Genomic DNA, 22773 nt, shown 5'->3' with positions numbered 1-22773 from the left:
TGCTCCCACCCTGGCCCTGTCCCCCTCATCCTCTTACACAGTTTGTGAAGTGCTCTAAAAAATAAATCCAATGTTGAAAAACAGGATAAAGTACTTAAACTTTGTTCCAAATATACTATTTGCATTATTAGTATTAGCATTAATAGTAATTAACATTATTATTTAAACTAAGCACTATGAATGAAAAATAATTAACATTACTAGTATAATGCAGTATTAGAACTTAATCAAGTCTCCAATTTTTTTTTCAACTCCCCACTTTTTTAAGGCTTAGCATAGACTGTGTGGCTGTCATCAACCAGACAGAGAAACTATTTGAGGAAAGGGACTAAGTACCATATTTTATCTGGCAGAATTCAGAACAATCTAGACACCCACTGCCTTCATTTACTGGTAGTACCTGTGTCAGGTATTGTGGGCTGCTTCTTACAATTATAATCTCAATCTTACAACAGATTATGAGACAGTTACCAATACGTACTGTCAATTTGCAAGGAAGGAAAATGAGACTGAGAGGGTAAAGTAGCTGGCCCCTGGGCCTAGCCAGTGATAGATGACAGAGCCAGAATCTAGGTCCTGTATCTCCAACTCCAAACCCTGTGGTCCTGAGCACTATAATCCACTTACAGATGAATCAACGATTCCAAATAATGTTTATCCTTCCCTCCTGCTGACCATTCTTTTACACGATTATCTTGTTTAATTCTTGTGACTCTATCATTTAAGTATTGTCCCTTCTTTTTGGGCAGTAAAACAGGCCCATAACAGTAAGTGGCCCAAGGCCAAACAGTTCATAAGTGGCAGAATTTGGACCCAGATCTGACATGAAAGTTAATGTCTTTCCACTATATGAACATCTTCCCAAACATCAAATAGGTCAAATTTCTATAAAAACTGAAAAAGGCCTGGAGACCTATGAAATATTTCACCTCCTCTTAGGAAGACTGAAAAGTACTAATAAAACTACGTTCCGTAATACAAACAAGCCGTAACACAAACCAGGTATTATTTTATTCAAATTGCCCAAGTGATTTTCTTCATACAATGTTTTCATTTATATCTGCTTTCGCATTTAAATGAGAATTAAATACTCAAATTCTAAGCTAATCTTCTCCATTAAGTTTAAGGACTTGTAAATTTACAGTTTCCAGTATACAAATCTTTGTTTATGTAGTATTCACTGAGGTAATATTTTCAGAGAATACTTTACTCTGAAAGTCAATATTGGTCTATATCACCATTAATTTTTTCTTGCATACCAGCCAATGTTTTAGACCCATGCCTCAAATGTGGCTCTCTTTCTTCAGGTAGGTCAACCTGTTAAGACTAGAATAAGCTCACAGGGGACAGAGAACTACAAAAAAACACAACTAAACGAAAAACCACCAAAACCCAAAAACTACCCCTGAAAACCGCTGTGAAGAACAACTTCATCAGATACCCATTTCCAACTTTGTTACTAGCATTTATGGTAGTTTCTGACCTCCCATAATCACTGGGAGAAAGGAGCAGGGCAGTGGTGTGTGGGTATGCATGAATATTTGTGGACAGCTATTGGATTCTCCATTTAATGCCTCCCAACAGATGGCAAGAAAATGTGGTTGAAGTTGGATAACTGGCTGCCCTAAGGAACCATTCCCTCTGCCTCAAGCCTGATTAATTCAGGGAGCTACAATAATAACAAAATTCAACAATGCTGCTAGTCAAACCATGTAACCTGATTCCAACCTAGTGAGAACCAGTAGTGTCGGGAGAGCTGGATTTGGAGTATGTACGAAATACCACCACACTTTAAGACATTTTTCCAAAAGTGGTAATGGATTTTTATCAGCTCTTCTATATCGCCTCTCATCTTGTTCTTCTTATAATCAGTAGTAGAAACACTCAAGACTTCTGGTTGGGGTCTGGGGTGCATCAACTATAGAAAGATGGAATTGGTGCCTAGGGAAATTGAATTCCTAATACCTTGGACTCCATTAGTATTGTGCTATAACCTATTTGAACTAACCTGTATCAAACACATTTTTTAGAAACTATTCCTCTGAACCTTGGCACTACTGACATTTCAGGCCATATCATTTTTTGTGGGGAGCTGTTTTGTGACTTAGGTTTAGCAGGAACCCAGGCCTTTACCCACTAGATGTCAGGAGCGCCCTCCAATAATGACAACGAAAAATGTTTCCAGATCTCACCAAATGTCCCCTGGAAGACAAAATCAGCCTCCCTCCCCATTGAGAACTACTACTCTAAACGATTTTTAAAAAAATTAGTTTCTGGTGTACAAGACAATGTAATAGTCAGACATTTATACCCCTCACAAAGTGATAACCCCTCTCCCCCAATCTACTACCCCTCAGACATGGTATATAGCTGTTAAAATTCCACTGACTCTATTCCCTATGCTGTACTCCACATCCTGTATAAACGAATTTTTAAAAATCAAACAAAAATCAGGGTAATTTGACAATTAGACAAAAAAGCTCAAAAGAATTTACTGTTCATTATCAACTGCTTAATTAAGCATAAGTTAAAAATGATTATTTAATGCATATTATCAACATTTTTGTGTTGAATGATATACAAGAGCATCACAAATAATTTTACTTACATTTTCTGGTTAGTACTAAATCAAACTACTGAAAATAACTAGTATTGCAAATGATTAGTACTAAACAATTAATTATATCTTTTTTCTATTTTGTAATACTGGCTACTAGTTATGAATACTAAAATCATTAACTTAATTTGTCACAGAATAAGAAATTCTGTATTCAATCAATTTGTATTCAACCTGTATTCAATTATAAAATGACTTTGTGGAACTAATACATGCTGTTAAAAAGGGCTGCAATGACCACATGAGAGCACAGAGGGACCTGAGGGACTGGTAAAGCTCTGTGTTTGGATGAGGTTATTAGTTACGTAAAATTGTTTAGTGTGTGAAAATTCATTGAGCTTAAAACTTATGTGATCTTTTCTGTGTATTTTATACTTTTAACTATAAAAGCTAAATAAAATTTTGTTATATAGTATAGGCCAGAAAATGATTTTTAAAACTGCAGGGGTTTAACAATGTTGTTAGTCATATTTCATCTATGAGAAAAATCATTACAATTAAAATTTGTCACAATGCTAATATTAACTATTATTCCCACACTGAACTTTTGTTCATTCGTTCTTGTTTTTTTTTTTTTTTTTTTCAATTAATACTAAACATCTACTAGGTGTTAAATACTGTATTTAATGTTGGGAATCCAGACACAAAAGACCTAGTCCCTAACATTAAAGTGCTTACAATTTATCAAACTTGGGTTATATAGAAGTCTGGAAAACAAAACAGGTCAGCTTTCAGAGAACACTCGGAATTTCAGGATATTTATCATCTTTGACAAAGATCAGTTTTATTCCAGGACAAATAAATTGAAATGTTTTTGTATTAAATCAAATTTAATATCAATCCTATGGAATTGAATGTAAATTCAATATATGTTTTTAAGGCTAAGACAGTAGACATGATACTAATGTAGGATATCAGGCAGGTTGTTCGTTCAATAAAATCTCCTCTGCCATTGATGTACTTCTTTGGAAAAGTTTGAGAAGCCCTGAAAATATATAGCAACAAGAACGCTAACAAAAGTATAAACAGGAGACTACTTACGGGAATATGCATAGAAGAAAGCTACCCGACCTTGCCCCCAATTATTTCCTTTAAATTTAAGGGGCAGGTATGTGTATATAAGAGCTCTCAAGAGGATAAGGTTTTTTTTTTTTTAACTTATAAAACATGTTATTCACTAGTAGCGTTTTAAGGAAATTAAGAAATATCCATTAACATGGCTATTACTTAACATTGTACTGAGGGTGGCAGACCAATACAATTAGAGAAGATAAAGAAATTGGAGATATATAAACTGTAAAGAGTAGATCAACTATTACTGTTCTCACACAGGCTGATTTTACACCTAGAAAGTCAGATAAAATAAACTGAAATCTATATAAAAATATAATAATTCATAGAGGTAGCAGAGTACAAAATTAATACGAGTATACAGAAATCACTATATTTCGGTAACAGAGGATGAGACTTTTGAGTTTAATTTTAAAGGACAAAAAAAAAATTAGTCAGGCAAAGAAGGAATAGGAGTAGAGCTGTGCAGGGAGTAGGATGGAAGTCAGAGCTAGAGTAAAAGGCACAGAAGTATGAAATAACACGGCATACTAAGAAAATAAAAACAAAAAATGCCAGAAGTTTATGATACATGTGAGTAAAGGTGGGAGATGAGATAAGGGAAACAGATAAGGGAGAGATTGCTAAGGACCTAGTTTAAGGATTTTGCCTTAACATCAGTCAAGACTTAATGTGAGGTGTGATATCACAGACTTGAATTTTAGAGAAGTATTCTAATAGCCTTATGGAAGATGGATTGGAAGGGTGCAAGATCAAAGCCTAGGAGCAAGCAATGGTGTACCACAATAATTGAGGAGAGAAATAATAAGGGATGGAACCAGAGTATCAGGTGCTCTGTGGAGACGAGGCAGTTAGCTTTGAGGGAGGACCCAGGGTTAGAATGTCAGGATTTCAGGACTTCACCACCACGTGGATGTGAGGGAAGGAGAAAGAATGGAGAATAACTTCTGCATTTCTAGATGAATGGTGGTGCAAATCACCTTGGTGGGTAAGATAGCAGGGGCAGTGGACTAAAGAAACAATTTTCGGGGAAACAGGGTAGAGTGAAAAACAAGTGAAAAACGACTAGACATGGGGGCTGAGCTGCGCCCTCCACAACTAGATTGAAAACAATGACTTGACTTGGAGCTGATTGGTCCTGGAAAAGCACACTGTTCCCCAATATTCCCCAATAAAAATAAAAAAAAAAAGAGTTCAGAGAGCTTCTGGGTTGGTGAACACATGGAGGTGCTGGGAGGGTGACGCTCCCTGAGGGCATAGTGCCCCTTCCCACATACTTTGCCATCTGGCTGTAACTGAGTTGTACTCTTTTGTAATACACCGATAATCTAGTAAGTAAACTCTCTTCCTGAGTTCTGTGACCTACCTATACTAGCAAATTATCAAACCTGAGGAGGGGGTCATAGAAACCTCTGATTTATATACCTGGTGGGTCAGAAGCACAGGTGAAAACCTGGACTTGCAAAGGGCATCTGAAGTGAGGGATGAACTGTAGGATTGAGCCCTTACCCTGCGGAGTGTGCATTAACCCAGCTAGACAGTGTCAGAATTGAATAGGTGTTGAAGAATTGGTTGGTGAGGGAAAACAGCCACACATTTAGTGTCAGAAGTATTGTGAGTAGTAGAGGAAAAAACAGTGTTTTTCTTTTAGGAATCCACTTCTATACTCTTTAAAAGATGTCCATTTATAATCCAAGTTTGTCCAAGAGTTCCCTATGAAATCACACTGATTTCCTCTTCATTGGGCTCCCATATCATAATATCAATTTTAGTTTTGGAAAGTTTCCCAAACTTCTTCAGGTATCTTCACCTGAAGAATTCCACACCACAGAAGAATACCTGTAAGATGTCTGGGAACATTTAGAACTTCTTTGTTTTGATGCAACATAAGACATTTAGATGGTAAGTACAAATGCAAGAGTTCCTTGGTTTGCTCAATTTACTCTATGGAATAATTTAAATGTGAGGGGGCAACACTGTGACCTAGAACTCTGATCTAGAATAGTTAGATCTTTCTGTCTCTCTCACATTCCCTGAGTGATACTGGGGAAATTTTTAATTTCTTTATATATCTTACCTGTAAAATGTTGAGAGAGACAACAGTCCTTGGACCTCCTGCACTATTATATGTGTTCACTGGATTGCATCAACACTGCAAGATCCTTACTATTTTACCCAGGCCATTTCTCAAGGCTGTTTATGCAGCTGATAATCATGAGAGATGAGACTTTCCTACTGCTTCCTATAAAAGCATGGATTCCCCAAACTCAGTGTTTCTCAGATGTAGTACAAACTACCCACCAGATAGTTTGAGGAGAATCTTGCTGAGCCATACAATGCCTCCCTGATGGGACTCCGGAGAAGAGGAATTACAACAAACGTGTGGATGCTCAGGCTGCCTGCAGAGTCATGAGTAATAAAGTCCTCTGTCTGTGACCTAGGAGTCCTGTGTCTTTTGCCAGTATCCAAGAAACAGTAACAGGCTAATGTTTTAGCTTGCAAAAGCATAATAAATTTCAGCATACTGAAGAAGTTGAGGCAGACTCCAAATGTGAAATTACAGAAAACATGGAAGAAAGTATTCCAAAAGACGGAAATGGGTGTGTACAGTGCGGTGAAGGACATAGGAATGGAATGGGGAGTTCTTCCTAGGGAGAACTGGAAAACACAGGGGGGGTTAGAGGCAGATGACAGAGGTCTCTAAAACTAGACTGTGTATTCATGAAATAGGCAAGGGGAACTAGGTTTTGAGCAGGGAATTCATAGTATGATGAAAACTTTGTATGGGTATGATTAGTTTGAGAGGATTATGGAAATTTGGGGAACGAGGGTCAAAATGTCCTGCCTTGAAAAATTGTACCTTAAGGAAACAGAGGAGTCGAGAACAACCCAGGAAAACGTGGCAGCGGGCCGGGCGGCCCGAGGGGCGGGGCGGGCCTCTGTGTCGTGGGGCGCGCGGGTCCCGTCGGCGGCGGTGGTGCGGAGCGGCGGACAGTGGTGCGGGCGGGCGGCACCATGTCCCCGGGCAGCGGGATGAAGAGCGAGTACATGAAGCGCTACCGGGAGCCGCGCTGGGACGAGTACGCGCCGTGCTACCGCGAGCTGCTGCTCTACCGCCGGGGCCGCCGGCTGCTGGAGCAGGCGCACGCGGCCTGGCTCTGGGACGACCGCGGCGCGGCCGGAGCGCCGGTGGGGCCGGCACGGCGGGCGCGCGGGGCCCCGGAGGAGCCGGCCGGGGACGCGGAGGCCGGCAACGCGGGGGCCACGGCTCTGCCAGCAATGCCAGTGAAAGACATAAAAGAACCACCTGAACAACAGGTTAGAACAAATGAGACCGACCTATTGCCCAGCTGCGCACCCCGATGGCAGCAAGGTGCCTTGTTTGCGAGAGGAGCTGGGAAAGCGGTCAGAAATCCTCCAAGACCTTCAAGTCAAACAAAAGAGAAGCATCCCTTTGCCCTGTATGGCGGGGGAGAAAAGCACACAGACACTGGAAGCCAAAGGACTCACAACGTCCGTGCGTCAGCCCCAGCGTGTGCGATTCATGAGTCAGCACTACGAGCCAAGACCAGGAGACAGACGGAAAAGAGGACAGTGGCTGCTCAGCGGCAGCGGACTCACTCGGTAGAGGTGAGAAAAGGCAGAAGGACCAAGCCTTCGTCCTCGGAGAGCCCGTGGGTGTCGGAGTACAGGAGACGCTACTCGGCTCGGGCTTAGAGGAAGAAGTAGTTGCGTGGACAGGCTCCTTTAAGAAGCGTAAACGCAAGAGCAAACAAACAAAAATGCAAAGAAACTTGGACACAGGTCTAAGAAACCAACTGACTATGCAAGGTTTTTCTTACGGAATTTGCAAAAGATTGTTCTATTTGAATGAATCCTGTTCACCTTCCTCAGCAGTAAGGTGACTGACAGTTGAAGCCATAGACACTTGGTTATTTATGAAGATAATTCCCTAAATCTTTGATATTCTTACAAGGGTTTTGTTTTAAAGCACCTTAATTAATCCTTTAAGATATCAACACCAAATGCCTTTAAATGGCTATAGATGCTTCACGCTCAGTATTGTTTTCATAAGTTCAGGCAGATCCTATTTGACCCATAACTTTTCAGATACCTTAGCTGGTCAGATCGTTCCACAACTTGAGGCACGGACTCATTTCCTTCCGTAGAGTTTTGTGAAAGAATCTCAAGTCCCAGTGAGTTTCTGTATTGACACTGAGTCCATGTACCGTGAAAGCAGAGCTTGGGTAGTTTCCGAAAAATTCAACTTATTTGTATTTCAGTTCAGCACGACTTCATGTATACTTCACATTTGAGAATCAGCTGGGCTGGGTGAGGGTCATCTTTTCTCTTTAACTTATTAGCTAGTAAACTGTTACTATTTAACAGTTTAATAGTTCAGATGCTCCTATAGGAGTGCCCGACCCAGTGTGTCTGCAGGGGTCCTGAAACTTCTTTGGAGTCAGACTCACTTTTTTCTTGTGAGTTTTATAACCCATAATAAGGAATCAGTCTCTTGCTGCAGGCTCACATCCACTGTGGACTTTTGCCTTTTCTAGTAAGCTGGCAGTGACATTTAGAACTTATCTGAAATTTCACTTAATAAAACTGAGATTCTCTTGCTCATGGGGGATGAGGGGCAAAACTTAGAATGCCCATTAGAGATGCCGCGTTCACTTTTCCTCTACAGGACTCACGGGTAACAAAGCCTTGGTGATGCAGTTAGACATTTGGATGAAATACCTTAGTCCTAGACTCCCAGCTGGTAGATCTCACTTAGAAGGTAATGTGTACACATGTCAGTATGTAAATGACATGCTCCTTTTCTTTGGTACATTTGCTTTGGGGACAGGACAATGTGTTCTGAGAAACACTGGTTCCATCCAGTGGAGACAGGAGTCGACAAGAAGCAGGAGTGCTGAATTCTTCACAGGAGAGAAGAGGGGTGCTTGGCCGACTTAGCACCTCAGATGTGGGAATGAAAATGCCGTGTTTGGTGGCGGGTCGAGCATGCCTTGGCATTTTTACTCTGGGTTTTTGAAGTATAATGGTCACTTTTTATAACACAAATGTTTTATTCCACATAGTGTCCTCTTACAACTGTATTAAGCTTTCAAAACTCATATTGAAGAATCGTAACTTTTTAAAAAAGCCATTTTAAGTATTTTGCATCATTTTGAGGTGAGCTGTTTTTCAAAAAGAGCTCTCCTCCTCACTGAGGTGTATATTTAACAAGTTCTATTTGCTGTCTAAAACAACTGTGGTAGTGACTGATGACTCTTGCTGTTATTATTAAAGTCCTTAAGCATTGCAAGTAACTTTCATGTTGAAAAGTTTGAAACTGGTTGAGAATCCAGTGATACTTAAAATATAGAATAAAATAATTGCTACACAAGACTCTTTAAAATTTTGGATTTAAGCTCTTAATTAAAACAATTTGCCATGAAAAAAAAAATAACCCAGGGTTTTTGCCCTAGGAGACTGGAAATAGAAATGAAAATACTGAGTAAACTATTATGGAGCTAAGGAGTAAAATCAGCTTGGTTTTGGATACAGTAAAGGATATTTACATGGAAACATTGTCAGCATAATTTTCATCGCATAGTTGTAAATAAAATTAGTTTGGTGTTGGATAATCACTAGTATAAGAATAGTAACAGTACGTATTAGAAAAGATGCTTTCACCAGAGGAGATGGTTTAAAGGGAAATAGGGGGATGCAGGGTTACTGACCCAGCCTTTAAAGGGTGCCAACAATTATAGGCTGGAAACAGAACTCAAAAGAGTCATTTCAGGAAGCATTCTTTTGCTAATATCTTAGTAGCTTATGTCTTTGAAATGGATACAAAGCAGAGAGGCAGTCCAGGATACTGGAGTGTCCTGAACTAAATAAAGGTCATACCCCTTAGTGCAGTATAAAATTGATTTAGTATGTTCCACAAAGTAAGGTCATGTATTGTTTCCTGACACTTTTGTTCTAGATATACAAATATAAATGATGTGTGTGCTGAGTTTTGATGAAAATATGTTTTTACAGTGGATCCTGAATCAAAATTGTTTGAAAAAGCATAAGCTCTGTAGCAAGCCTGCTGGAGTTTAAACTCAACTAAAACCCTTCCCAAGCTGTGTGACTCGGAATATTTCTCTCTCTCCTTCTCTCTCTCTCTCTCTCTCTCTCTCTCTCTCTCTCATTACAGTTTTACATGCAGCTATAAGAAATAATACAGAGATACTGTGTACCCATAACCTATTTCCCCCAAAGGTAACACCTTGCAATACTAGAAAACATTATCAAAACCAGGATACAGACGTTGAATTACAGTCAGGACAGAATGTTTCTATCAACACAAGGATAGCTCATATCACCCTTTTGTAGCCAAATCTACTTCCCTCCTGCTCCCTACCCTCTCCTAACCCTTGGCAACTGCTAATTTAGCCTTCATTTCTATAGTTTTTGTCATTTCAAGAATGTTATATAAATGGAATCATACAGTATGCAACTTTTTAATTGGCTTTTTTTCACTCAGCATAATTCTTTAGAGATTCTTTTAGGTTGTTGTGTGCATCAGAAGTTTGTTCCATTTTATAGCTAAGTAGTATTCTATTGGGAAAGTTTCTCACTCTGTAGGCCTCACTTTCCTCATCTATAAAATGATAATAGGGTTTTGAAGATTAAACAAGTTCATATATGTTAAATATTTAGAAATGCTTGGGCATACTCAGCACAAAAAAATTGTTAGCTATTAAAAGTATTATGGTCTTTCATAAATATAAGTACTACAATTTTATTTAATTTAAAATAAACCTCTATTGAATCACTATATGACAGAGTACTAGATGCTACGAAAATCTATTAAATATGTTCCTTCCAGTTTTCAAGATGGTGGACATCAAATCTTAACCCAAAAGAAAACAGTTCAAGGAACCAGTAAGCAATCTTAATCAGGTAATATTTCACACATCTGTATTATTTCTCTAATTCAAGTAATGTCCCAAACATTTCAATACTCACAGAGATAAGTAGTCATCTGGGCAACTGCAAATTCACAGACTCTGTTTAAAAGGCTTGTAATGAGCACAGAAAGGAGTTCAATATTTATTGAGAAACGAAAGACAGTAAACTATGTCCATTTTACTATTTCATTTAATTTTCATAATTTTCTACTGAGTTTCAAAGTTGTAGACACAAATTAATAGCATATAATAAGATGCAAGATAATTAATCAATATTGTAAGCATGATACTATTCCACCCCAAGAAGACACTTCACATTATACTAGACAGGAGTTGCAAACACACTGAATGTAAAACCAACCATCACTATAAAAAATCAGTTCACCAGAAAAACCTTCAATCTTGCCAAAATTAAAACAAAAACAAAACCCAAAAAGCTATCAGATCAAATCTGAAACCTAGAGTTTGTTATTGTAAAATTCCAGCAAAAACAAAATGAAAAAGGAGGCTGACTCTCACAGTAGACTTGATTCTTTAGTACTTTGTATTAAAAAAAATGGAATTTTGCCAGGGTTGAGTCAAAGAAGACCTTAAGAAGGGCATAGATTTTTTGGCTTTTATGTAGCATTTTTAAAGCACCTAATCTATTAAAGGAAGCTTAAACCTGTATTGTGCCTGGTAAATCATAATAGCAGCTAACATAATAGGAAACACTATTCATTGACTGAATCAACATCATCCTCTTTTTTTTTCTATGAACTGCCAATCAACCGGATAATACTGATTTGTTTTTTCATTGAATGATACATAACTAACTGTATTAAAAGCAGAATCAAAGATGTAATAAAAAATAGTTTCTATAGGACATGAGATGAAATGCAGGATAATTTACTGATTCAAAGCAAAGTGCAGAAGAAGAAACTATTTGGCATTGCTGGAGAGGGAAAACTGCCTTAGTTTTGTCTGTGTGACCATCCCCGGCCTGATTTGGATACCAAGAAGTTTCAGACAATCTCTGCTCTCCAGGATTTAACACTGTAACGAGGATGATAAACGCACAAGAATTAGAGAACAAGAGTTTTAAGCTCCAAGTTCTTCAGGACTTGAGTGAATGGAGAAATAAATATGGGCCAAAGCTGTCGAGGTGCATGCACCTCCTGGAGCTCTCAGCCACACCGAAGGGTGAGGCGGGTGGCCCACGGGCAGGGAGAAGGAGAGTAAATGCACTGAGCGGGATGTCACAGGTACAAGGCAGGAGAGGCTGCAGCAGTGTAAAGGCCAGTGTGTGCAGAGCAGTGTGTGCGTGTGCGCGCGAGGAGAGTGTGTGCTAAAGCTGGGGGACCTTTAGTTGCCCAGGCAAAGAGAGAATAATGTAAGATGATATAGCAAAGTAGAGCCAAACTTGAATTTTTTTCTATTTTTATTATAAAGCATGTAAACCTTGAGCTCCCTAAAGTTAGGTGCCAACTACTGAACAATTGGGAACCTTCATACATTAAAACATATGTGCTACTTTTCAAAGTAATTCCACCAGAAAGGAATGCGGACCAAGCTCAAAGTGCTTCATGTCACGGAAAGCTACAAGTCAGAGGAGCATTCCAGACCAAATACTTCGATTACTGGGATATGTTTCTTTTGACTACTGTGGGATTCACACACACCCCCCCCCCACACACACAAATATATATATATATATACACACACACACATATATAAAATGTATATAGTATACATAGTATATATATAATTAAATATGTATATACTTTCATGAATGATTAAAAAAAATTTACATCTTCCCCACATACAAATGAAGAAACAGCCATAGAAAAACGTGATAGAATCCTGAAATAAAGTCCCTTTTGAACATGTCGTTTAACAAATATCCTAAAGGAACAGTATAAACATATATTAATGCCATTTTACTTGAAACCACAAGGATAAAGATTTTAAATGCAAGACTGTGAAAACCCTAATCCTGTATGGAAAATCTGGCAAATAATCTTACTGCTCCAGTTATTGCCATGGGAAATAAAACCTAAAGCTGACATTCCCTATTATGGAAAACAATCAAAAGGTGGTTAGAAAATTTTTTGAAAAAAAGAAAGAAAGAAAAAAGCTGAAAGATGTTGGTGTGGCACGCACCTTCTGTATCATCGCGCATTTGCTCCACCAAATCTGTCAAATCCTCCCAAGAGTCTTTGCAAACGGCAAAAAGAAAGGAAAAGAAAGATAAAGTGTCATGCAAGCCAAGAAAGAAAAGTGCTATTAAAAACAAGGTTTCAAAAGGGATAATTGGAAGGGAGATTTCTAGAACTCTTTCCACTTAACTCAGAGATTAACAGTGAAAAGGGCTGGGAACACACTCGGGAGGAATATGACACTAACTAAGCAGAGGTATCAACTATATTAAATATATTTCAAAGCTAAGATTAAAATTCAAAGTTTCTAATAAAAGGAAACAAAGATTCATATCCCATAAAAAAAGTAACGCAGATTTTTTTTTCCCCACTGAAAATCAAGATTAGGTTCTTTGTATTCTAAGTGTACACAATGTTGACCTCATTCAACATTAAATCACTTCAGTGAAGCTAAAAAACATGTTGAACATTTTTTAGAACCAGGGTTAAATTCCTAATTTCCATCACCATCCCAAGGAAGTCATTTTATAAACAGAGGTAGGAGACCGTAGCAGTTGAGAGAACAGACTCAAGAGCTAGAGGCCTGGGCCCACATCCCAGTTCCATCCCTTACTGGCTGTATGACTTTGGTCCAGGTACGGTACTTCATCCCTTTTTCCTCAGCCAGTTTCCACATCTATAAAACGGAGAACAGTATCTATCTCACAGTACTGTTGTGAGGAGTAAAAGAGTAAAACATAGGTCCTAAATCCTTTATCTGAATATTTTCTGACTAAATGTATTTTGAAATTCAGAATATGTATTTGATTTTACCAAAGTAAAATGGTACATCGCGAGGCCTACAAACATGCAGAACTAGCAGGGTCTGGGGACAGCACTTCACAATCAAACACATTAATACTTTTGCATGAAATAAATATTCAAATTAAATAGGATGAATAAAGATTACATAGAGCCTCAAGTAAATTCAGGTCATGTTTTAGCACCAAATGAGTCCAGGCAAATTTAAGAAAAATGCTTTTGGTTTTCAGAGTTTTGGATTTTGCAATTGTGGATCTGTATGTGTAAAGCACTTAGAAAGTGTCTCTTAAAGAGAAAGCACAATATAAATGTTAGCTACTATTATTTTATAGTAAATTAGTGTCAAAATATATTATATAGATATATTTGCAAAAATAATTTCAGGCATATCCCTATGACAATGTTATAGATTCATATTTCTATGTAGGATTATAAATTCACAAGAATGTACTCTTTTAACTGTTACATCAGTTTGCCCTACAGACTTGCTATGTGACCTTGTGAACATCAGTAAGGTAAATATTCTTATTTTATTCTTTACTTTCTTGAACTACAAACCATACTTGTCACCTAATAAAACAAAAGTCTACCTTATTACAGCAAAATAAAAAGATCCTCCAAGATTAGTGCAAAGAGCTGTAGAAAGTGAACTTCTAGGTAGAAATGGGTGGTCAGTACAAGGATCTATCTCTCCAACTCTTCCCTCAGCATGACCCATCTAGAGCACTTTTCTGTTCCAACCAGATATTCTGTTTTGGCTTTTTAAACACAATTTAAAGTTATGAGAGTCAGAGCAATGGAATCAATTTAAAAGAGCCCTCCTCCCCTGAAAGGTCAAAGATGTGTTTTGTCCTTTTGAAGTTGTTCTCCACTTTACCTTGGCATGGTCAGGATTTTATTGTTTTCAGGAATGGATACAATGCTGTTCTCTACAACCCCGAAGAAGGATTTATAAAATATTTTTTAAAAAGTGTACCCTCTGGAATATCTTCAAATTATTAAAACAACAACAGAAGCATCTAATACATGAATCAAAGAGGTGGATGGTAGCATGGACAACTTTGTTTCTTTCCCAGAACATTTAATTTCTCAAGAGATAATATTTCATTGCCTTGAGCATGTTTTGTCTTGTCTAAAAAACTATATTAACTTTAATTTGTATCATTAAAACACATATTCACAAATTGCACAGAGGAGTAATCTAAAGGCTGGCTAATTGATACTGAAGATAGGTCTGGATTAAAATGTTGCTACAGATAATGCATAATCTACAGTTGTACTGATCAGAATTGTGCCAGATGTGTACTGTAAATGTTAAAGCAAAAAGTAAGGGGGAGCTTCCAGTTACTGTGGCTAAACAGCCTCAGTTCCCACTCACCACACTGAGTCACAAGGAAAGGAACGCATGGTTCAGAAATGCCAAGGGGACTATCACTGTGAGTGGTGTCATGAGCCTGGTAACAAAACATCAGGACCACCACTCCACTCCAAACGCCTCGATTAAATGGTTAAAAATGCTGCGCCTAACAGACTCTACAATCTTATTTTTAAGATGCATATGAACAAAAGCATTTTTTAAAGTCAAGAGATAATAGACAAGGCTGGAACTGTATAAGGGCCCTGAATTAGATGCATAGTTTATTTGAGGTTTACTCTACTGTTTTCTTGGCTATTATTCTGTTTCAGGTCTAAGAATGAATAAATCAATAGACTAATTTATGTAGCTCTGGAAATATTCAATTAAGTTGTCCTGCAAAATATTCGACCATACAGTAAGCCCATAGTGACTCAATGACGGCAGCAGTGTGGTCTGGTAGAAGGGGCGCTGGCTCTGACACTGAGACAGACCTGGGGTGGAGCCGCTGCTCTAGTTACTTCTTCTTAATTTGGATGAGGGAACTGGCTGAAACTCCTTCCCTCCTTAGAAGCAGCACTTGAATAGGCTCAAAGTGCCTCTCCATTGCTCCATTGTTTATGTAAACATGTTTGTGAGATCTCGCTTCTTCTTGATATATTCTTTCTGCAGGAGTATTATTACTATAGACAACAGAGTTACAGTCAAGTTTACAGACAAATGTAACCAAGTTACATATCTCCTTGAGGCTGTCTTTTATTTAGAGTGCTACTTTTTAAAAGTTTATTTGTTCTTGGGGAAAATCCTTCCTGAAGCCCCAATTACTGATCACAAATAACTTTTAAAGGATTGTTGTAAAAATAAAAGCTAACAAATTTAAAGTACTTAGCATATCACAGATCTTCAATGTCTACTTTACCTTTACAAGAAACCAAGGTGTGCCCCTGTATTCTGATTTGGCTACAAACTGGATTCCTCTATTTGCCATAATTATTCAAAGAAAACAGAGGGGATAGTATTAAAAAACTAAATATTGAACACGGGAAAAAAGTCAAATATAAGTAGACCAAATGACATATTTAACAGCTGAGGTGCTGTTAAACTAACAATAATATAATTAGCTTGGTAACATAATGATAAAAATTAACAAAGGAACTGTCAAGCCAATTTCAAAAAATGATTAAGAGGTCCTGTTCCAATAAACCAGTAATTTAGTCCAAGGTCTATCTTCTCCCCACAGTACAGTAACAACAAAAAACATCAGCACAGAAACTAAAATGGTCCTGGAAAAAGTAACATTATTGTGATTTATAATAAAAAATACATATTTGGTCTTCATCCCCAGTCCCTAACAAAGGGCTCCTGAAATCCTTATAAATTCTTAACTTTCAATTGGCATTTGAAGAGTGTGTGTGGGGGGTGGGGGGGGTAGGGTAGGGTGGGGGGTGGGGGTGCAAGAGCACTCTCATGGGACTGAGGCCTTAACCTGTGGGATCAGATGCTATCTCCAGATATACAGAGTCATAAATTTAATATTTACTGAGCATGTATGTTGAGCAAAGGAATTTAGTAAGGCAGTTTGTACAGTAGTTTGTACAGACGTTCCAAAGATGAAATATCCATAGACATTGCCCTTAAGGAGAACTAAGCAGCTATAGCACAAGGTCAAAAGGGATTGGTATTAGAAAGATGAGAGAAGATAAAACAGATTCCTAAGTCAGGTGAGCAGATAAAGTAGATTCCTAAGTCAGGTGAGCAGCTAGGTGACACTGGAAGGCTAGGGAGGCCAGGGCCTGATGGTGAGGGGATGAGGAAAAGGGCCCCCATTGGTAGGCCCTTTGCCCTCTTGCCTGAATGGCTGCAATGGCAGAGAACGTCTCTGATACACCTCAACCGGGAAGCTGCTGCCCACAAGACTAGACTTTGTGGGATTCTCAGATGAAACATAGTACTTCTCATACACACTCTATTTTACCTCTTTAGGAGAAAGAAAAAAGAAATCCCAGTAGCCTTTTCATTCCAGAAAGCAAACTCTAGTGCTCTTAGAAAAGCATGAAATTTCTCATTGCACATTAACAGTAAAACTCACCCTCTTCTGCTTACGACATTGCCATTAGCTTAAAGAAAAAACCAAACAAACAAAACCCAGTATCATGCATTTTACGGTTGCTGAATCAACTTTTCTAAAAAACCGTAACTGTCTCCTTTGGAATGTTCATATTTTAATAGTGTGAGAAACCACAACCAAGTACAGCAGCAATAGACAAAAATGAGTTGCAAAGAAGTAGCCAATATTGAAGTTCATGATGCCATGCTATTACATATATATATTTTTAAACGTTCACAGCAGCTGGGAAATGTGCATTAAAAAATTAAAATATATTACTGCTTCACCCAGAAATTCCACTTCTGAAAATGAAAACTGGTAAAGTGTTCAAGTTAAAAATAATAATGTACCAAAACTATCTGTGGTACATCTGTAGGAAGTCAAAAAAATTATGGCAAATTTAAGCAACTGAAGACATTAAGTGAGGTAATACAGATTTCTATTTACTGATGTGGAAAGATACTGCAGAGAAAAAAAGGTAGTTCACACAACACAGATATGGTATGATTTTACATGTATAAAATTGTGTGACCTTGTAGGTGAACTCTGTGTGTATATATTAAAAAAAGAAAATCTGGTGAGTAATCTCATCAGTGGTTATTGATAGGTTTTATAATTTTAGATGAATTATACTATTTCTTATTTTCTACTTTTCTGTTCTGTAACACTAAAGTTTCCACACACACACACACACATACACACACACATACAACTATATTCACCACACTGACATGTACATTTTATCATTTTATTATGGGAATATTTAATTACGATGAAAAATCAATAATTATTTAGGGGCCATTTCACTGTTCCTCCATACTTATGCTTCCGAGCTCATCAAATCCTTCTGTGTGTTCTTCATAAAAGTTCAAATACCAAAAACTGCAAGGGAACACATTTTAGTATTTATACCCCTGTACTCAAAAGTAGTTCACAGCAGTCAGTCAACTGGTGAGGGGTTGGAGGAACCACTATGGAAAATTGTGCCCCATTACACTCTCTACCACCACCTCCCAAAAAGGGACACCACCAAAAAGAAAAAAAATGAAACAAAACAATACAGAACTACAACTGAAGAGCAGAGAATGTGTGGGTTCTCTCAAATGACAGCACTTGCTCTCTTTCCAGCCAGGTCTCAGAGGCACCTGGTTTTGGAATCAACAACTTGAATTCCAATCTGAGTTCTATCACTGAGTACTAGTTATCTAATTCTGACAAGCGTTTACCTCAGGAAAATGATAAATATGTCAGGGATTAGTTTAGGACAAATGACCTTTTGGTGTTGGAAGCTGATAATCCAAAGAGTAAACATGAACTCTATTAGGAAAGGCACAAATAAAAGATTACAATAAAAGCTCTGTTCTAAGAAAGATCCCGAAAGGGCTCACTAATAGAGAGGAAAGACAACAAGGCACGTGATTCATGACAGTGCACTAAAGTGGACAGCAGTGCAAGAGTATTAAGGGATTGGGAATAAAGTGAAAGCAGACCTGAAATGGGAAGGAGAAAGCTGATTTTAGGGAAAGCATGATATAGTCAGCCCAGAGGCATCATGTAGCTCTCAGGAGGCTTGAATACAGACTGAGGTGCAAATGACACTCTGCTGATATCCCTTCCCAGTTTAGGATTTTACAAAAATCCCAGACTGGGTAAAACTTGCCTTGAAAGGGTGTCTAGTTGGGCTATTCCCAGAGCAGAGCAACAAGTTGGGATGAACCATGTCCAAAGAACTTTGCCCTGTAGGTGTCTGAGACGGTATAAAAAGCTACCACCTTCTCGCTTTGAGAAGTTCAAAGACCGCCTCGTGCACGTAATGTAATCACCCAGAGAACCTGATAATGTATAAATATGAGGTTAACCGGGCGGAACAACAAATGTTCCAGTAATCTCACCAAGGGCAGATGACAAAAGGAGGCGTACCATACAGAAGCAAAGAACAATAACATGATTCTGTGTGGGGGGGGAAGATTCCCAACGACTCAGGTGTTATTTTCTGAACACTTAGGGAGGGAATAAGTCAAACGCTGTACAGAACGCACTAAGGTCAGGCACTGTGGGTCGCAGCATTTAGAAAGCTCTGAAAACAAAGCATGGCAGTAAGAAAACACAGGCCTGTGACCTGGAAAAATCTAAAATGTCTACTACGAATAGACAAAAATGATACTGGAAACTGAATCCAAAGCAGTGGCTCCACTTCTAAGCGACTGCTCTTGTTCATCGCTGTGTGAAACTCTGTCACAGACGGTACTTAATAAATGTGACTCAGATGGACGGATGATTGCATACCTGTAGTCTACATAAAGCTTTTTTCTTTAAAAAGATAGCATTTTTCCTGATTACACATTAATATGCTCTTGTAGGATATTTGAAAAACATAAAGAACTTTGAAGAATATTATAAAAATCACCTGTAGTTCCACTGTCCAGAAATAATCACTTTTTACATTTTTGGTACATTCCCTTTTATTTATGTGTATGTGTACCTACATTTATAACAAGTTGTGATCAGTGTGTGTACTACTTTTTATATTCTAAACAATTTGTGATTCTAAACAAATTGTGATCATAGTGTACATAACTATTATTTTCTAAATAATACCCTATGCTATTAAATATTCTTCTACAACACCATTTTTAGTGTTCATTGTCTAGATGTTCTAGAATTTATTGAACAATTTTCCTGTTAGGTTATTAAAGGTGCTTTTAAGGTTTTTCTACAATAAATCGCAATACCATGATAAATATACATATGCAAACTTTTTGTCTATCTCTCTGATTATTTTCTTAGGATCGATGTCTGGTATAATCACTGGGAATTAATTTTTAAGGTTCTCGATACACACTAATAAAGTGATTTTCAAAAAGGCTGTACCAATGTAATACTCTGCTAGCAGAGCCCCTTCCTGAGTCTTCTCATACTTTTCATCAGCACTAAATATTACTCACCGATATTTTAAACAACAATAAATTATTTTGTAACTTATGTAAACTTCTATTTTCTAAATAAGATACAGTGAGTCTGGAATATGAGATAAATGATTTAAAAGGAAAGAAAAATTTAAAAACCTAGAAACTATAAATTGTGTGCAATGGAGGGAAGATATTCCAATAATCTTTTCTTTTAAAATGCATTATTTTCTAGGGTTGTGGGGCATTAATGAGTTCACTTAAAGTGTGCTGGATATCTATCATGAACAGTACACAGTACTGTGAGGCATTCTGAAGGACGCAAAAGAGGAATCACATGGATTAAAATACGTAAATAAGTCACTGGAGAGTGATTCCAAGTGCATTCAATCAAGTGACGCAGACAGTACCCAATGATTCAGAAGATGAGGGTGTTGGATTGTTAGAGAAGGCCTTGGGGATGAAGGGAGTCACGGGTCCTTTCCCTTTCCTAATTTAATGTCAGCATGAATAATCTCAAGAGGGAGTAGTGTAACAAGAATAATTAGGGTTTTGGCGAAGTACAGAATCAACAGCCTAGCTGGAATAGGTAAGTACTGAAAAGGAGTTTGAAAAAACATTGGATAAGTAAGATCACTCAAAGAAGGGCACAGGAATGCTTGGCTAAAGAGTAAGGAGACAATGTAGTTACTACTGCAAACAATCCATAATTACGAACACTACTGCTATGACAATAGCTTTTCACATCATTTTGTACATCTGCTTGAGAAATACTTTAAATTTAATACATAAAGGTGCTGCCTGCCAGCCAGGTCAGTTTCAGCCATGTGCCATGTTTGCTGTTTGGCAGTATCTGCAAAACTATGTAAATATTTGTCCCAAATGGCTTGCTTTTGGCCTCATTTGGATGCTCACTGGACTTAAGCTGGCCAATGCTGTGTTCAATTGTGTACAGAACTGCTGGAAATATGTCACCAGAAACTGGGAAGAAGACATCCCTTATTACATAAAGGTCTGTTGTTGGACTTATGCTCACTGAATTCTGGTACAGGAGTGCTGTATCACAGTTAATTGTGGCTGCCCGTGTTTGTATCCTGGCTCTACTACTTATTATACTCGTATCCTCGAATGTCAATTTGAGCATTCATTACATGCTTATAGCTTTCTTAGTAGAAGAAATACATGTTCGTCATCAAAAAGATAAGGGAAGGTTCACACATAAATAAGTGAAAATAGGAAGCCTAGTCACAAATTTGTATGTTACTGATATTCAATATTAAGTAATCGTTTTATTTTTCTATTAATTGGGAGAAATGATTCTGGTTAAGTCTTATTATATGATTTACTACACCCTTATTTTATTAAAGTATAGAAATAAATGCACACACATAATGAATTTATTCACTGTTAAAATACTTCAGATTTTAATGTTAAAAAATTAACACTGTGTACAACCAGAAAAGAAAAACAATGTATTTTATCACTATCCCTACCATTTTGTCCAGAGTAGGGCATGTGGCTTTATTAATATTTCTGATCAAAGAGGTGAAACAGATTGCATTTCTGATCAAATTTAATGGAAAGGAAATTTGGAAAGGGGATGAAAATATATACTGGAAATCTTCCTGTTCTGGCTTTTGGGTCTCTGAAAGCGCTGTCTCCCCACCTCACCTCACTGCATCCCACTGCCTCCAGTTAATGCCCAGATAAGTCCTGCACACCTTTTAGTTCTGACCCCAAACATTACTTCAACTGGAAATCTTCCCTGGAACTCCCTAAGATTAGATTTTTGGCTCTATACCATTGTATGGCAACAATTGCCATTGTACTTGTTTGAAGTCCCTTACCCCCCTCCCTACTGCTAATGCGGCCGGAAAGCACGGAGGACTGGGTTTGCTCACTGTGCTGAACCTTGGGACCTAGTGCAGTGTGGGGCATCAATTGTAAGTGGGACACTTAAATGTATGTTGAATGAAGGGCCAAGGGTCTGATCTTACGATAAAAACTGCATATTTCTTAAGAATTACTTTTTTTTTTTCCTTTGGGGGTTCTAATGAACACTAAGGATTCTCCCCCAGAAAAAAATCCACAGATATAAGATTTTATATATAATTTTTAGGATCGTGGATCCCAGGATTAGAAGCCCTGTACTAGACTGGAGTGAATTCATGCTATAAAGTTTCTTGGTAAACAGCCATTTGGCTTCTCCTGCCAAAATGCCTATTGGGACGTGCACTTTTTTCATTAAAACATGGAGTCCCCAGGCAGGATGGGGTACACTAGCATGCAGGAATATTAATGAATAGAAGTACCTTAGTAAATGTCATTGGAGTTATCTCAGCACCAGACACTTCCCACAGCTACTGAATAACAAACACTTTCCATTTCATCTTCAGGGGATTTTCCCCTGCTTATATCATATCAGTAGAGTATTCCCTATTGACTGGAAAAACCTGATCCCAAATCTGCACCCATACTGTCTTTTGGGAAATGTGATCACTCTAAATGCTGTGTGGCTTTGAACTCCATGTCCCAGTTACTAAGAAACAGAGTAGTCCTTTGGCAACTAAGTGGTTCACATTTGTTTTACAGCAGCCTCTGACATCTTTGTTTCATCTCCTTATCTTGACAGTGAACTCACTAAAGGCCTGTCTGTTTTAGTCCCTAGAACTGGACTTTGCATCAAGGGATGCCCAATAAATATTTCTGACCGACAGACAGACTTAAAACACATTCCGTGCATGTAGTGCAGTACTATTTCTATACACACAGATGTTTCATATAAGCTATCACTTTATACATTACAGTATGAATGTCAGATATCCT

At 38.0% G+C, this 22773-nt stretch overlaps 2 protein-coding genes across 7 annotated transcripts in view; one reads left to right on the top strand and one right to left on the bottom strand.

The window, feature by feature from the left end:
* RUFY3 (RUN and FYVE domain containing 3) overlaps positions 1 to 22773 on the bottom strand; it is a 68122-nt gene that overhangs the window by 27773 nt on the left and 17576 nt on the right. For 2 of the 6 annotated variants that reach the window (XM_033106712.1, XM_033106715.1), the window contains exon 2: positions 12784 to 12837. The exons of the other annotated variants lie outside the window; for them this stretch is intronic. In XM_033106712.1, the coding sequence (XP_032962603.1) occupies positions 12784 to 12837 (54 nt within the window). The remainder of the gene's footprint in view (positions 1 to 12783; positions 12838 to 22773) is intronic. 6 annotated transcript variants of the gene reach the window in all.
* Positions 6704 to 7405, top strand: LOC117022591 (centriole, cilia and spindle-associated protein-like). Its single transcript, XM_033106719.1, has one exon. The coding sequence runs from the start codon at positions 6704 to 6706 to the stop codon at positions 7403 to 7405; it is 702 nt and encodes a 233-aa protein (XP_032962610.1).

This window comes from Rhinolophus ferrumequinum, chromosome 5 (assembly GCF_004115265.2).
Source record: "Rhinolophus ferrumequinum isolate MPI-CBG mRhiFer1 chromosome 5, mRhiFer1_v1.p, whole genome shotgun sequence".
NCBI classification, from domain to species: domain Eukaryota; kingdom Metazoa; phylum Chordata; class Mammalia; order Chiroptera; family Rhinolophidae; genus Rhinolophus; species Rhinolophus ferrumequinum.
This window is presented reverse-complemented; position numbering and strand designations above follow the sequence as displayed.

Coding starts and splice junctions, on each gene's coding strand:
- LOC117022591 (XM_033106719.1), top strand. CDS start 6,704: ATGTCCCCGGGCAGCGGGATGAAGAGCGAGTACATGAAGCGCTACCGG.